A 14,813-nucleotide genomic window follows, 5' to 3' on the forward strand; every position below is an offset into this window, starting at 1 on the left:
GGCATGTATTATGATAGAATCTGAAAGATGACCCAACGCTAACTGCATACATAAATAGCTTCCCCACTTTTCCTCAACGTGCGTTATTTATTTATTTATTCCCTTTCTTCAGTTCAGCCCATTTCTTGAAGACGCTGACAATGACGAGCAGCAAAATGCAATCAACGGCGGAGACAGCGCCGCGAGTAATTACACATCCTTTATCTTTTTACAGTTTTCCCGATTTACCAGTAGAATTGCGGCTAAGAATCTGGCGCTACTCTTTCCTCCCCCGCTGCGTTGAACTGCATGCCCGCAGATCACACTATGCCGATAATTTCCAACACGGAGGCATACCAAAATGGCAAAGTCGATGCTACAATCCCGCTGCACTGGCAGTAAATCTTGAGGCGAGGTCTGCCGCAATAGACCTTTATCGTGTCAAAATCCCCCTTGCAACGGTTGCTCCATATGAGCATGCTGGCGATGACATAAACGACCCTCATCGCGTCTTATACATCAACCCTGCTATCGACACCGTCGCTATACTGGGTGACCTAGACTACAGCAGAGTCTCACAACTTCTGACTGGCTTGCGAGCTAGTGATCCAGATGGAATCGGTTTGCAGAATTTTGCTGTCAGTTCCAGCTGGACGTATCATGAGGGAGCTGGTGACACGATCAGGATGCTAGTCAAGCACATGTTCCCGGAGCTCCAACAGATGACCGTGTTTATGTATGATGAGAAAATGCCTCCGGCGGACTGGGCTGGTGGAACGTGTAAGCTGCGAGATTGTAGCCATACAGACTACTATAAACGCTACGCAATGGGACGAGGCCGACAAATGAGGGATGGTGATGGGTGGATGGTAATTGGGAGGAAGGAGTTACAGGTAAAGGAGCTGAGATTTAGGCATGGATGGTAGTCAACGTCGATTCATTGAGAGTTAGAGCTCAATATAGCTCAATATAGCTCAACGAGATATCAAGTCAATACCCCATCAGCAAGGATAAGTCTCTCAATTTAATATAGGCAAAGAGACTAACAAGACTCTTATTGTTATGTGCTAATAACCTTTTTCCAAAACCCATTCTGCTGAAGTGAACTAGTCAGAGCCTCGATATTCTGCTTTTTGGTTCCATTGACATCAATCTACAAATATCAGCATATGTCCCTCAGTCGAGAGAAACCCAATACTCACAGATACCAAGATACCACGCTCTCGATACTCTTGCTCGACAGGAAGAGTCTCCAGCTCATATTCAGTAAAGCGCTTCTCAAACTTGTCTGCGCTGTCGTTGGTGTCTCTGCCCCGGTTCAGATATCTGGCTTTGGCGTTTTGTTTTGTGATCTGAAATGAGAGTACGAGATCCGGCTTGATTTGGAGACTGAGCTTCCCGTCATCACCTGCAGCGAGAGGCACTGTGTCCTGGTAAGGCCATGTCCCAAAGGAGTCCAATTGTTCAATGCATCGTGGATATCCGTCGACCAAGATACCCTTCACCTCCGGTTCATTGCGATTAATGGCATCGAGAATTTCGCTATAAAGGAATGGGTTGAGATCCTCAGAGGTCAGAAAGCCTTGATTGTCAAGCTTGCTCTGAATCTTGGCGGCAAGCTCGGTGGAGCGATTCACGCGCATCCATGCACGCAGACCATCACCGACTGAGTAGTGCACGAGATTGTATTTTTGCGCGAGATAAGCTGACAGCGTACCTTTCCCCGCACCCGGAGCCCCTAGAGCATGGTCAGAAACGGCAGATTAGAGAAGTGGAGGGGGGAAACGACTGTACCAATGATGAAGACGATGGCAAAGCTGCGGCTCTTACCGCCCGATGCGGCCTGGAGCTTCATGGTCCTGTTAGTTTGATGATGGTGGTGGTGCTGAGCTGTTGCCGAGGCATTAATCTTATCGTAACACAACCTCGTGTAACACAAACACAAACGCGACCCAATTGACAGTGAATCATTACCAATTCACCAAAGATAATGATGGCGTCACGTGCGGGGATGTGAACTGTCCCCGCTCCATTCTATGAAGTTCGAAACCAGCACTCATTCACCGGTCGGAAGTCATATTCTTGTAAGCCAGATACTGGGAACGGGCTGGTTTGGCTTATGATAGCTTTTGATTTCTCATAAATTACTGAACAATGGCGCTTCTCTTCTTTGTCTGGGATCTGCAGCTCTTGTATCGCTTTGCCATTCTTGTTATCTGTGGCTTGGGCATTGGTCGGATCATCGTAACCCGAAAGCAGTCCAAGACAGCGGTTGCTACACATTTGTCCAAAGACTTCACCAAAGAATCCAACGTTCCTGTGTCGGTCAACTACTTCCCTTCTCGAAAATGTAATTACACCTGCGGTTTCTGCTTCCATACCGATACCTCTTCCTACGTCCTTCCGATTGATGAAGCGAAGCGCGGCTTGAAACTTTTGAGAGAAGCTGGCATGCGAAAGCTCAATATTGCTGGTGGCGAACCATTCCTCTACCCTCGTCTCTTGACTGAACTGCTCAATTTTGGCAAGGAGGAGCTGGGCCTCGAAAGCATCAGCATCGTGAGCAACGGCAGCAAGATTACAGAGAAATGGATGCGTGAGAATTGTCAATGGCTGGATATTCTTGCAGTCTCATGCGATTCGTTCAACCCCGAGACGAACAAGAAGATTGGACGCGGCGATGACGGAGGGAATGTGATCCGGCTCTTCCGCATTGCGGAATGGTGCAGGGACTATGGCATCAAGTTCAAGTTGAACACTGTTGTCAATATCCACAATTGGAACGAAAACATGTCAGCTGAGATTGAGAGACTTGCCCCGTTTCGATGGAAAGTGTTCCAGTGTCTGATCGTTGCTGGTGAGAACGAGAACGCGACCCGATTGCGAGATGCGACAACGTTCCTCGTGACAGACGAACAATGGAAGACATTCTGCGACCGGCATAAGCATCTTCCGTGCTATGTTCCAGAAGATACAAATGCCATGGCAAGCAGCTACTTACTTCTGGATGAGTACATGTGCTTTTTGGACAAGGGAGAGGGCATGATGACAAAGAGCGAGTCAATCTTGAAGGTCGGCGTTGAGAAAGCAATGAGTCAGGTTGTCTGGGACAAGGGTTCTTTTCTCGATCGCGGTGGCATTTACGACTGGGGCAGATCCGATATGGAGAAGGAAGGTGGTTGCGGCGGCGGGAGTAATGAAAAGCTGCAGTGGTGATAGTCGATGGCATCAACGTCTTCGTTTAGACCGGCTGGGGAGTCAGCTTCGGAAAGCATGATATGTCGGAAACTGTATCGACACTGGCGATAGGTGTAAACACAAGCGAAGGACGAAAATGATTCGTCCTCGCATAATCCTTCCTCAGTTGGTCTAGTGCTTCACCTCAAAACGCGATTCCTTATCTGGTTTAAGCTTATCCTGTACCACATGACAACGCCTCCACACTCGCATTGAGATATCGGCTTCGCCTATCATGCCAAACGCGGGGAACAAGTTGGTATAAGTCACCAAATGCCCCTACCGAACCGTTATCTTGCACGGCGCGGGTCAAATTATTTAACGTATGGCATTGCCCACGGATCCATTTGACTCTCGAGACAGATTCGTATTCGCTCTCCTGCACTGCCATTGTTCTATTCATCATGCACCGCGAAACAGATCAACCGAGTCTTAAGTCACAAGATACCAAGGAGGTCTCGGAAATGCCTGCCAAGACAGACAGAGATGCCGTCGAATGCGGATCAATTGCTCCTGGCGGTGTTACTGTTCAGACCTTGAAGCCGTTCACAACATTATCTGCCCTCGGCATCGGATATGGCACAACCAACACTGCCGTCGGTCTCCTTCTTGTCCTTGGAAGCACTCTTCCAATGGGTGGTACACCTCTCTTCTTCTGGGGATTCCTTGTCATGGCGGGTGTTGGTCTTGCAACAGCTACGACACTGGCAGAACTCGCATCGGCCATGCCTCATCCCGGTGGACAGTATATCTGGGTCAATCGTTTATCCCCGCCCCGATATCGTCGCTTTCTGTCATACACCATCGCTGTTGTCAGCTGGCTTGCCGCGGTTGCTACAGGCGCATCGGCATGTCTATCAGTACCTACCGGCTTCTGCGCCATCATCTCCTTGCTCAATCCCAACTTTGTGTACAAGCGTTGGATGGGATTTGTTGGGTTTCAACTGTTGAACATCTTGACCGTCATTTGCGCCAGTTTCGAGCATGCCCTCCCACGAATCTCGAAGATCATGCTCCTCTTCAGCTGTATGACGATCGGTGTTATTTTCATCACGCTGTTTGCCATGTCTGACAGCCATGCTTCAGCAAAGGACTACTTCACAAGCTCGGTTAATATATCAGGATGGCCAAAAGGCATTGCATTTATTATCGGAATGAATGGTGCCAATTGGAGTTTCTCATGCCTCGACGTCGCCACCCACTTGGCTGAAGAAATGCCATCGCCCAGCACCGATATTCCCAAAGCTCTGATGTGGACTATCATTGTCGGATTTGGGTCTGGACTCTTGGTTGTAACTTCGGTTCTTATCAACGTACCAACCATAGATGGAGCTGCGGATAACTCAGCTCTGTCTCTATTTTACATGATTACCAAGAGTAAGGCGGCTGCTGTGGGCTTGTGGATTCCTGTTCTCATCACAACGGCTGGCGCAGTTTGGTCGATCCAGACATGGCAGTCCCGCCTTGCTTGGACCATCAGTCGCGAAGGCGGCTTTCCATTGCATCGCCATCTCAGCAAGCTTGCGCCTGCTCCTTTTCATACTCCCATCTGGTCGCTGATCTGGTCTGCTTCTGGGACTGCCCTATTCGGCTGCCTTTACCTTGGTTCAGATCTCGCCTTCAACTCTTTGATCTCGACGGGTCTGTTGCTCCAATACATTAGCTACAGCGTCCCTGTCGTCTTGGTTCTTTTGCAAGGACGCAGCAACTTTCAACATGGTCCGTTTTGGTACCCCAAGCTTGGACTGATTGCCAATATTGTCATGCTGTCATGGACAATGGTGGCTCTTATTTTTTATTGCTTCCCTTACTATACGCCTGTCACGGCTGTGCAGATGAATTATGCTTCTCCCGTCTTGGTTGGAATTGCTCTCTTGTCTTTGTTCTTCTGGTTCTTCCATGCGAAGAGCAATTATGAAGTCAAGGAGATTTTGGATGCCTGAGGAGTATCTGGAGTAGATAATAGGTATTTAATTCATGTTTTGGCGTATACGTGCAAGCATATTTGGAAAAGTTTCGTCCTCAAAACTGCGGTCCGAACGTCGGACAATCCCTTGAAAACAACGTGCACCAGTAATTCGTTAATTGATCAATGGCCATATAACTGATTGAACTTCTGCAATGTCAAATACAAAAGTCAGCTCTGTGTTTATCTCACATCTCTCAAGGCGCTAAGTCAGATGATCCGAGTTCTGGAGCTGGCTAGCATAGGCACTAACTAACTAACTTATCGTAAAAGCGGGGGAATCCACCCTCTTCATCTTGTAACATCTTCCCCTTGTCACATTCTTGTCTCCCTTCAATCCTACAAGATATTGACTGAGCCACCTCGGTCCCCACGCCGATTGATAATGCAGCAATCGAACAAAACCCCACACTCAAAGTCTCGCAATGGGTGTATCAGGTGCAAGGCAAGAAAGGTGAGCACACCCAAAGACATGCGCACTCATCAACTCATATCTTGAGAGGTTAAATGCGATGAGCGGAAGCCTGCTTGCATGCGCTGTGAGGATCAAAACTATGAGTGTCCAGGATATGCACTCAACGTGCGTTGGTCACAAAAGCACCAGACAAGGCCGAGCACCGGTGAGAGCTCTTTGCGACAAAGGAAGGCAAGGAGTCGGATCAATCTTTCTTCCAACTCGGTAGCCGAGGGTTTTCATCAGATGAACGGATGGCTCGATCCCTCATCTCAACTAGACTTTCTAATGCCAGCAGAGATGTTCAGCGTTGAAAATCTGTCGCAAGACCTCCTGGGAGCCGAATCCTCGTCGCGGATCGACGACAACAACATACTCGACTCGCCTGGCGGGAACTTGACAGTTTGGACTCTCCCTGAAGACTCAGGGTCAACATTCAGCATCGAGGAACCAATGGGAGTGATTGGACAGCTGTTTGGTGATTCCACGAGCCACCCAATGTTGCAGTCTCAGAACCCATCGCAGGAAGAGCAATCTCTCGTCCAGTCTCGATATTCATGCCCTGACCCGCACCGACACATGTCCAACACCCCAACCACTCTATCTGAATACTTTTTCCGAGAAGTTATTACTCTCTACTGTTCTTGGGATAGTGAACAAAATGTTATGCGCAATATCATTGAGAAGATGTGGCAGTCTTCCGGCGTCCTCTATCATACCATACAGAGCATGGCTGCAGCATGCTTGTCAAAAGACTTCCCGCACCTGCTACCGGTCGCTCGTGAGGAACGTTCACAAGCACTTCAACTTGTGAAGAATGGACCTCGGGAGGTAGAGAGGCAGGTAATGCTGCTTGCATCCATGCTTCTTGGCCATACATCGAGCTGGCTAAGCCCTCACAACCTTGCAACCGAGACCTTTCGAGCAAGCCAAAATATACTGGATGAAATTGCCACCGACAATAGTGACTGCTCAGAGATGTCCTTTTTTAGAGACACCATGGACTATTGGGCTATGCTTCTGGTCTACCTTACTGACAAGAACGAGCTGGGGGGGTACCATCGAGAGGAACGGATCGGACCAGCAAACTTGATGAAACCAATCGAACCACATCCCTACTCTGGCATTTCACAAGATATGGTGCGTGCACTGACCGATACGGGGATACTCATCTTTCAATATCGGAAACATATGTCCACGATGAAGTTCATGACGGAAAGCGATCTCGACGTGTTCAGAACTGCATTACGTGAGGGCAGACGGCTGGAACGCACATTTCTAGCACATCAAGTGCCAAGCGCTGTCCACACCAAGAACCCTGGCGATCCGAAGACACCACTGAAGCATCTGGAGCTTATGGATGAAGCATATCGATGTACAGGGCTGTTGCAGCTGTATCGGGTTTTTCCCGATCTTCTGAACGAAAGATACTCACCGTGGAGCAAGAATCACATTCTGCGCCCCTCACCAGCACACCAAGTGCCAACAAAGCAAGAAAGACAGCTGTGGCTTACACAGTTTGCTTTGCATATCCTTGGTATCTTGGAAGAGATTCCATTTGAGTCAAGAACTCGCAGTGCTCAGCCGTTCGTTATGGTTGCTATATCCGGTGAACTCAGGCAGACTTCTCGGAGTTTTTGTGGCTCTGAAGTCACCATCACAGACCCGGGAGTCTTAAGCATTGATGGTATATCTATCGAAGTGGCCCGTGCTCGGAAGTTTGTGAGATCCCGGTTGTCGGCGTATACACACATTCTGCCCTTGCGAAAGAGCCAGGTTATTCTGGAGCTCATCAATCAAGTCTGGTCGGCAATTGATGATGGACAGGAGGATGCTTACTGGTTGGATATTGCTTACGAGAAAAAATTGGGCACGATGATGGGGTAGTGTACTTAGTAGTTGAAGGTTGTTGCGAAGGATTCCATGATGCTATTGACTATTCTATGTCGCTGTCTGATATCTTACAACTTACCATCCCTGGCACCGCCAGGAAGAGCAATTTTTGCAAACTTGAGCAACGTTTGATCGGCTGTCAGCTTAGTCTGGAGACGTTCTTCTGTGACGAGGAATGCCCGAGGAAACCAGCCGCTGACATCCTCACCAAGCATCATCTTAACCAACGCCTCACCTGTCAGCCAGCATTTGTCCATCCCGTACCCGTTAAATCCTGCGGCTATCCACTGTCCATCGTCACCAATAGTTCCCGTCAGAGACTTCGGTATCCTGCCAACTATAGGAAGTCCATCTGCTGTGTGGCCTTGAATGCCCGACCAAATGGACTCGATCTCCGAAACGGCTTCTGATCCCCAGCCATTCAGAAACAATTTTGGTAGGACAGTAGAAAGTGCCTGCCTTGCTTCTTCAGGAACATAGGTATCGTCTGCAGTCAGAACATCCTTCATATAAGCCGTCTCGTTCCCTATCCAAATACTCCCCGTCAGAGCATTTTGTTGCAAATAATAGAGACCGGTATCGAAGAAGCCAGTTTCTACGTCGAGGGTTGACTTATGAGATAAGCTCCAAGATCGAGTTCCTTTGTATTTTGGAAATAATGGTCCCGGCTTTTGAACTGACATTGTTCCTCGGAATGGATACAGGCCTCCAGTCAAGTTGGGTAATAGGTGCGCCGCATGCCCATTCGTACAATGGATGACCTTTTTCGCTCGGATGCTCCCCCTTGGGGTAGTGATGGTGTATGGATATAGTCCCTTAGAGAACTCAACGCGAGTGACTGGCGTGTTGGTCTCAATACTCAGTCGACCAGAGTAGTTGTCTAACAGGCGTTGATAAATACCAGTCAGCAGTCGGTAAGGCCAAATTGCACCAGCTTCATGTTCAACAGCCCCAGATGCATTCTTGATATTCCATCTCTGTGACATGTCAGACTCTCTATGACTTCATTGCAGCATGAACTTGGAGCATACCTCTGGAACCTGGTCTCTTTCAATTATACTGTGATAAGCGCTGTACTCTGGCACTTTGTCCTGGAAACTCAGAACGGAGCTCTTCGCAGAAGCCCATGTCTCGTCGTCTCCAACTGCCATGACTTTTAGGACATCTCGTATCTGGCACTCTTCTTGCAAAGAAGGATCGAACTCTCTGACCAGTTTCATCAAATGATCAATATTCATGATGCTAAAGCGAGTGATCTCCTTTGCTGCTTCAATTCCATATTGTTCAGCTAGAGGACCGAACGTATGCCCAGATGCTGTGACAAGATGCCCCCCATTGCGTCCTGTTGCTCCACTCACAAGAGTGCGGGCCTCAAGCACCGTTACACGTGAGTTGACTGTAGATGGGTGTTCCAGGAGTGTCTTTGTGACACTGCAACCAGTAATGCCGGAGCCAATTACCGCAAAATCAGTAAACTTTGGAAGGTCTCTCGACTGTATCGAGGCCAGAGACGGGTGAGGAGGAACCTGCCAAGCTGAGACAGTTGGATTTGGTCTTGGTAGTCCCGGATCTCGAAGGATTGCCTTTGATACATTCTTGAGAAATCGGGCTGTGGCTGGGCCTGAATTCTCGTCAGCGAGTAAGCTCGTGTTCCCGGTTCACGGACATACTGAGATACAGGTTCAGCTCGTCGTCCGAACCAAGCTTGATTTGGCTTTCATTCTGTTTCTTATCAGTTGCCATCTCTGCTGCTTTTCTTAACCTAACTAAGTGGAAAGTGAGCAATCTCTCTATCTATATCACACTGGAGGAAGTCCGAGCTAGAACATGGAAGTGACTACACCAGTCGAGGACAAGGTACCAAGGTACCTCTGCCTCCTTGTCCAAGTCCGAGTCAAGCTTGTGCCGACGCTGCGACTTACTGTGTTTGGAAAGTGTGTGCGAGAGAGATAACGACAACGGAACGCGATTGGCGGGGTCAAGCATCTCTCCACTTTCGACAAGCCATGAATTTCCAACTAAGCTCAATCCGAGATAAGCCACAAAATAGTTTCCATCTGAAGAAGCACCGTGAGGGGTAATAAGTTATCCCTGCCTCAATCTCATTGTTAGCTTCATGTGAATTGAATCCAGCGAACCTTCATTCGAAGCCGGTGAACCAACTATTCCTCTTCTCAATCCTTCTTTATACAAAAGCATATTTCTCCGACTGTTAGACCTTTCGATCCGAGTAACAAAGATATTACTATATCTCACGAATCTACCAATACCCTTCCAGTCTATTAGTAACCAATTCTAAAAATGGGAATTTATATCACCGACCTCACAGAGGCAGACATTCCCGGGGCAGTGGAGGCAGTACAGTAAGTGGGACATACAGCGGTTAGTTCTTCAGTTGCTGACTGAACAGGCAAGCCTTTGTTGGAGATCCTTATAACGTGTGGGTTTATGACCAAGCGAAAGTGAGTGAAGAACATCCGTGATAAAATCTTTTGCAGATGTTCCTAATGCTGACGCTTATGCAAGTTTGACCGCCAGCGGAACTTTGAATCTCTCGCCATTCGAATGAGGTGGGGAATGCGCAATGGAATCTTTCACGTTGCCAAAGAAGAAAACAGTGATAAAGTGCTCGGCGTAGCGATGTGGCTACGTCCCCAACCAGCAGATCAGCCGCCAACATGGAATGACTGGTTCGAGAGCTGGAAACTTTACTTTGGACAAGTACGCATGAATCTGTGGTATGGTCGAGGAGGATTGAATGTCAAGGTATGTTATCCGAGATCCTGCCAAGTACAATGAGGGCTGATCAAGGTTAGCGTTATTACATCTGGAAGGATGCCCAAGCCAGTGCCCAATCAGCCCTGTGGAAGGACCCTCGTGGTTACTACTTTTTAAATATCATGGTTGTTGTCCCTGAGGCTCAAGGCAAAGGAGTCGGTGCCAAATTGATGAAAGCCGTCACTGACGAGGCTGACGCCAAAGACATGAGATGCTACTTGGAGTCAAGCCGCGACGTCCCCAACGTCGCCATTTACGGGCGTCTAGGGTTCAAGTTCCAAAAGGAAATGATTTGTGATGATGATGGCGATGCGATCAAGTTATTCACGATGATAAGGGAACCCCATGCTGAGCCATCCAGCGGGAGATAGACCTCAGATGCAAAAATGACAAAACTGCATGGTAAAACTATATGGGAAATAGCCTTTCGATACAGCATATCCAAATCTTGTATTTATCTGACTTCTGTTCCTCATTTCAGGGTTCCCAGGAATGATCGCAGTGCCGCCATCTCATCAGTCTGGATCGCGGAGAAACCAGCCCGGAGCAGCCTGCCTCAGACCGCCTCAGGATTGTCCAATGCAGCGCTGTCAGTGAAGCCTGAAGAGGCGACACTATCGAAAGTGTTGACCCAGAGATTGATTCCTGCCTCATGGAAGTGCTGCTGTATTGCATCGACCTGTGAGATGTCCCGAAACGAGGCTTCGCAAATTAAAGGCTTCAGCTCGAGAGCAAGCTTTACTTGTTGTTGCCAGTCATCATGCTCGAGATGGGTGCGTGCGATGAATGGAACGCCGTGTATGGTGATATTTGCTTTGATCCAAGCTAGATCATCTTCCGTCTTCAAATCGGCCCAGAAATCCACTTGCTTGTCGACGCCCATCTTCCGTGCATATGCCAGCACTTCCGGGATGACGTGTAGATGCTTTATGTCGAGGTGGATGTAAATCTTATCGCGTGTGAGGCCAAAGACGTCGCGTAAGCTGGGCAGCTTCTCCTCCGTAAATGGATTGTTTGGGCCTCCATCACGGTTCCTGAGTGGAAGCGATATCAGTTCTCCCAGAGTCAACTCTTCCGGCTTCCTGTCGACTCCAGTCATTCGATCCAGGGTTATATCGTGAAGCAGTACGAATTCTCCATCAGCAGTACGGCGTACGTCTATCTCAACAATATCGTAGCCAGCTTCAATGGCTCGTCGGACAGAAAGCAAGCTGTTCTCGGGAGCTTCATTCCATAAGCCACGATGGGCGACGATTGCACACTGGCGATGAGGGTCAGCGAAATATTCGGAATAGTTCATGTCTGCTGCTTCTCTCTCGTCAGACTTTTCTAATCGGTCAGATGAGATATAGACATGAGAAGTCGGTGAGGTCGTGAAAGGAATGCAAATGGTTCTTTATTGGTGGCTTGCTATCTAACTTTGTGCTGTTGTAGTCGTGGTGGATCCCTGCAGACCAAACAAAACTGACTCTGGCCTGTTAAAGTTTCCCCTAACCGCTCAAGCTATGACCTGTAATTCGCTGGGGATATGTTCGTCCTTCATTCCCTCTGATATGCCATTTTCACGTCGACCAAGCAGCTTGTCCTGTTGCGAATCACACCAGGAATCATGACTACACTTGAAAGAAGATGAAATGGGGAAGACTGCCTGCACTACACAATGCAATAAGCGTCATGTCCCTAAGATCTAAATTTGATGCCTCGAGACCTCTCGGAACGATCGCAAAGGTAAGTCCTATCATAGCAATAGTCATCAAGTCTGGGTAAGAGAGAAGAGGGGTATGGATGCTGCATGCTAAATGACGCTCTATTGTATTCTAATGCGAGCATAACGCAAGAAGCGAAAAGGTCCTCAGTAACATAAATCTAGATCTATATCGTACTTAAGGCTTAGGATTCCTTCTTGGAAGCAGCGGCGGCCGCGGCAACTCTCCTCTTCTTCGCCATGGTGTTGAAGAAAGTTCCCAGACAGAACCCAACCAAGCTGAAGAAAGGAGCCCAAGCCTCCTTTGGTACAAACAAGGTTGCAATAGTAATCAAGACAGGGTGCATAGCGCACATAGCTTTTGTCATGGGTACCAAACCGGCGCGAACTGCAGCTCGAGCTTGTTCGGTTGTACGCGCGCCAGCAATGACGGCCATTGATGCAAGATATACAGTATTTTGAATGGGGAAGAACTGTGATAAGTCAGATAAGTAGCTGACAGTTGCTGTTGGCGACAATAGGTTATCATACCAAGAGCATAGTGATGAGATTTTGCAAGACTACTCGTCCCGGAAGACTTCGTTGCAGAGTTGTGTTGAGAAAGTGGGTCAATGGTGCCGCGATACACGCACCATAAAACGCCATTTGGGGGACACGGGCAGTAATTGTTGGGCCGTGGCCAGGGAGCCCGTAGGCAAACCACGACGCTACAATCTCGGTCAAGGCTGACAATGACCCTTGAGTAAGCATCTTTGTCCTCAGTGGCTTTGACTGTAACTGTTTGAGGTATGCCTATGTTGGATATGTCAGCTTTATCTTCAAAGATACAAGGTACTCTAAGCATACACCCAGCAGCGCCTTGGCGTCAATTGTAGATTTGCCATTTGGCGAATTCGTTAGAGATGACATTTTGTTGGCGTGGCGCGACTTGTCTCCGGGGCGCAAGTGGGCGTAAGGCTGGGTAAGATAGAGGCAGTTGATGAGAAGTGTGAAGTTGTCCTTGTTTGATTTGATGACGGAAAGGAGAAAAATAAAGATGCCTGAGGCTGAACATTGTCCCTGATTAGCCGTGCACATCAGCCGGCGCCTCGGTCCCAGCTCCCCGACCCGCTTCCCCCTCTTATCGGAAGATTACTAGGGAATAACTAGAGAAACATGGTTATTTCCAGCTAACCTAGACCTGAAATTCGAACCATAAATCCTGGAAATATCTCCTCAAGCCATTATTAAAATACTAATTGCTAAGCTGAAATATTTAAACGCTATGTATAGGCATATGAAAAAAGGTATTCCTAAATTGCAGAAGTTTAAACAGGCACAAGAGCCGCAATGGGCATGCCAAGAGTTCAACCTTGGGCCTCATCAACAGAGAATTCAAGTGTTAAACACATGAGTGACAAACACGCGCATCGAGGCCCATCAAAGAACAAGTGTTCATGAGCACAGTTAGCAGACTTGATAGCATGGCCACCCTGGTTCTTAATTTAAGAATTTCTGGGCTTCTTGAATTATAGTACACAGCATCTGGTGTAAAGTAAATACATAACTACCTATAGCGGTTTGTCTTGACTCCCGCTCTAACTACAAGGATCAGGGAATCGGAATAGATACCTCAAATAGACTTGCCGCTGCACAGGAACGTGACATGCTTACTGTTCATGGTCCAGATAGTGTTAGTCTACGAAACTTGGTGCCCATGAACCCATAATCCCTTAGAATCCGAGGGTGCTCACTTAATGTTACTTTTATAGGGTATACTCTAATTTTAATTGGCCGCTGTCATTACGCCACATATACCAGCCTCAAGGAGGCACAGCAGTAAGGATCCAAGTCTCGATCTGCAAGCTATATAATCAGGGATACTTAAATCTGTACTAAAATAGAGCCTAAAAAGAAGTACCTCTAATATAGCTGATTTAATTGGTTATAATCTTTTAGGTACATCTTTTGAGCACCCTCAGATTCTAAGGGATATGAGTATGCGGATCTTCCTTCGCTACCTATTAGCATACCGTTCAGTCTTAACCTCCGGAAGAAAGGAAACATTAGACCTCAATATAAGGTATAAAAATAAACTCAGTAAGAGGTATCTTAATCTTGTGCTAAGTTACCTGAATCTTGTCATTAGCTAGGAACTTAGTTCCGAATTTCCGAGTTCTCTTCCCTTCCCTCAGCTACTTATTCCGATAACACTGGCTTAGCTACCCCTCATTACAGTGGTCACGCAGGAGCACCGTTGTTCAGAATAGGGTGTGATAATAAGATCTGCTCGTCAACAATACGTAGAGAAACACTGGCATACCAAGAACCCCACAACAACAGACGTACATACTGCCGGCCTTGGTCCCTTCGCTTAATGACCGATCAATTACTAAAACATGCACTATCATGCCGATTTGCCGGGTGGCACGCCAGTAGCCAATGTGAGGGTCGAGACCACGCGGGAAGAGTTGGAGTCTCCCCACGATTGGTGGGCATTACGCATGCTTCCCCATGGGGGGAGCCAGGATGCGGGGAAGAGACTTCCCTCACACGGATTACCGGCATCCTGGGCCACCAAATGTCAGGAACTGATTACACCTGGTTGGCTTGCTATAACCAAGGTTATCTTAAATGGGAGCTGCCTAGCTCATGTTAAGCTGAGTCGTGAGGGGAAAGTAGCTCTGAAAGTCGGTAAAAGCATCGGCAGTTACATCGCTTCCTTATTTAATATGCAAGGCTTGCATATCTGTGAGTAGATGTTAAATACAGCATGTCAGCAGTCTGACCCTGGTTTAACGGCCTACAGACATAGCAGTGAA

General features: G+C 47.8%; 8 protein-coding genes across 8 annotated transcripts; 4 read left to right on the forward strand and 4 right to left on the reverse strand.

Moving 5' to 3' along the window:
- Positions 1-1,039: 1,039 nt before the first annotated feature.
- J7337_003465 (uncharacterized protein) lies at positions 1,040-1,834 on the reverse strand (the record flags this gene model as incomplete). The annotated part of the gene is made up of 4 exons (XM_044821181.1): positions 1,040-1,132; positions 1,182-1,645; positions 1,697-1,717; positions 1,774-1,834. The coding sequence occupies 4 exons, from the start codon at positions 1,832-1,834 to the stop codon at positions 1,040-1,042; spliced, it is 639 nt and encodes a 212-aa protein (XP_044682514.1).
- A 299-nt stretch (positions 1,835-2,133) lies between these two features.
- On the forward strand, positions 2,134-3,195 carry J7337_003466 (uncharacterized protein; the record flags this gene model as incomplete). Its single annotated transcript, XM_044821182.1, has 1 exon — positions 2,134-3,195. One exon carries the CDS (start codon positions 2,134-2,136, stop codon positions 3,193-3,195), a length of 1,062 nt encoding a protein of 353 aa, XP_044682515.1.
- Positions 3,196-3,620: 425 nt separating this feature from the next.
- Positions 3,621-5,159, forward strand: J7337_003467 (uncharacterized protein; the record flags this gene model as incomplete). The annotated part of the gene is made up of 1 exon (XM_044821183.1): positions 3,621-5,159. One exon carries the CDS (start codon positions 3,621-3,623, stop codon positions 5,157-5,159), a length of 1,539 nt encoding a protein of 512 aa, XP_044682516.1.
- Positions 5,160-5,924: 765 nt separating this feature from the next.
- Positions 5,925-7,523, forward strand: J7337_003468 (uncharacterized protein; the record flags this gene model as incomplete). Its single annotated transcript, XM_044821184.1, has 1 exon — positions 5,925-7,523. One exon carries the CDS (start codon positions 5,925-5,927, stop codon positions 7,521-7,523), a length of 1,599 nt encoding a protein of 532 aa, XP_044682517.1.
- Positions 7,524-7,597: 74 nt separating this feature from the next.
- On the reverse strand, positions 7,598-9,272 carry J7337_003469 (uncharacterized protein; the record flags this gene model as incomplete). The annotated part of the gene is made up of 3 exons (XM_044821185.1): positions 7,598-8,506; positions 8,561-9,150; positions 9,200-9,272. 3 exons carry the CDS (start codon positions 9,270-9,272, stop codon positions 7,598-7,600), a joined length of 1,572 nt encoding a protein of 523 aa, XP_044682518.1.
- Positions 9,273-9,830: 558 nt separating this feature from the next.
- On the forward strand, positions 9,831-10,678 carry J7337_003470 (uncharacterized protein; the record flags this gene model as incomplete). Its single annotated transcript, XM_044821186.1, has 4 exons — positions 9,831-9,892; positions 9,940-9,991; positions 10,068-10,295; positions 10,346-10,678. 4 exons carry the CDS (start codon positions 9,831-9,833, stop codon positions 10,676-10,678), a joined length of 675 nt encoding a protein of 224 aa, XP_044682519.1.
- Positions 10,679-10,863: 185 nt separating this feature from the next.
- Positions 10,864-11,607, reverse strand: J7337_003471 (uncharacterized protein; the record flags this gene model as incomplete). Its single annotated transcript, XM_044821187.1, has 1 exon — positions 10,864-11,607. The coding sequence occupies one exon, from the start codon at positions 11,605-11,607 to the stop codon at positions 10,864-10,866; it is 744 nt and encodes a 247-aa protein (XP_044682520.1).
- Positions 11,608-12,197: 590 nt separating this feature from the next.
- Positions 12,198-12,921, reverse strand: J7337_003472 (uncharacterized protein; the record flags this gene model as incomplete). Its single annotated transcript, XM_044821188.1, has 3 exons — positions 12,198-12,485; positions 12,544-12,804; positions 12,859-12,921. 3 exons carry the CDS (start codon positions 12,919-12,921, stop codon positions 12,198-12,200), a joined length of 612 nt encoding a protein of 203 aa, XP_044682521.1.
- Positions 12,922-14,813: the final 1,892 nt, after the last annotated feature.

The sequence above is a fragment of the Fusarium musae genome, chromosome 3, assembly GCF_019915245.1.
Source record: "Fusarium musae strain F31 chromosome 3, whole genome shotgun sequence".
Lineage (NCBI taxonomy): Eukaryota > Fungi > Ascomycota > Sordariomycetes > Hypocreales > Nectriaceae > Fusarium > Fusarium musae.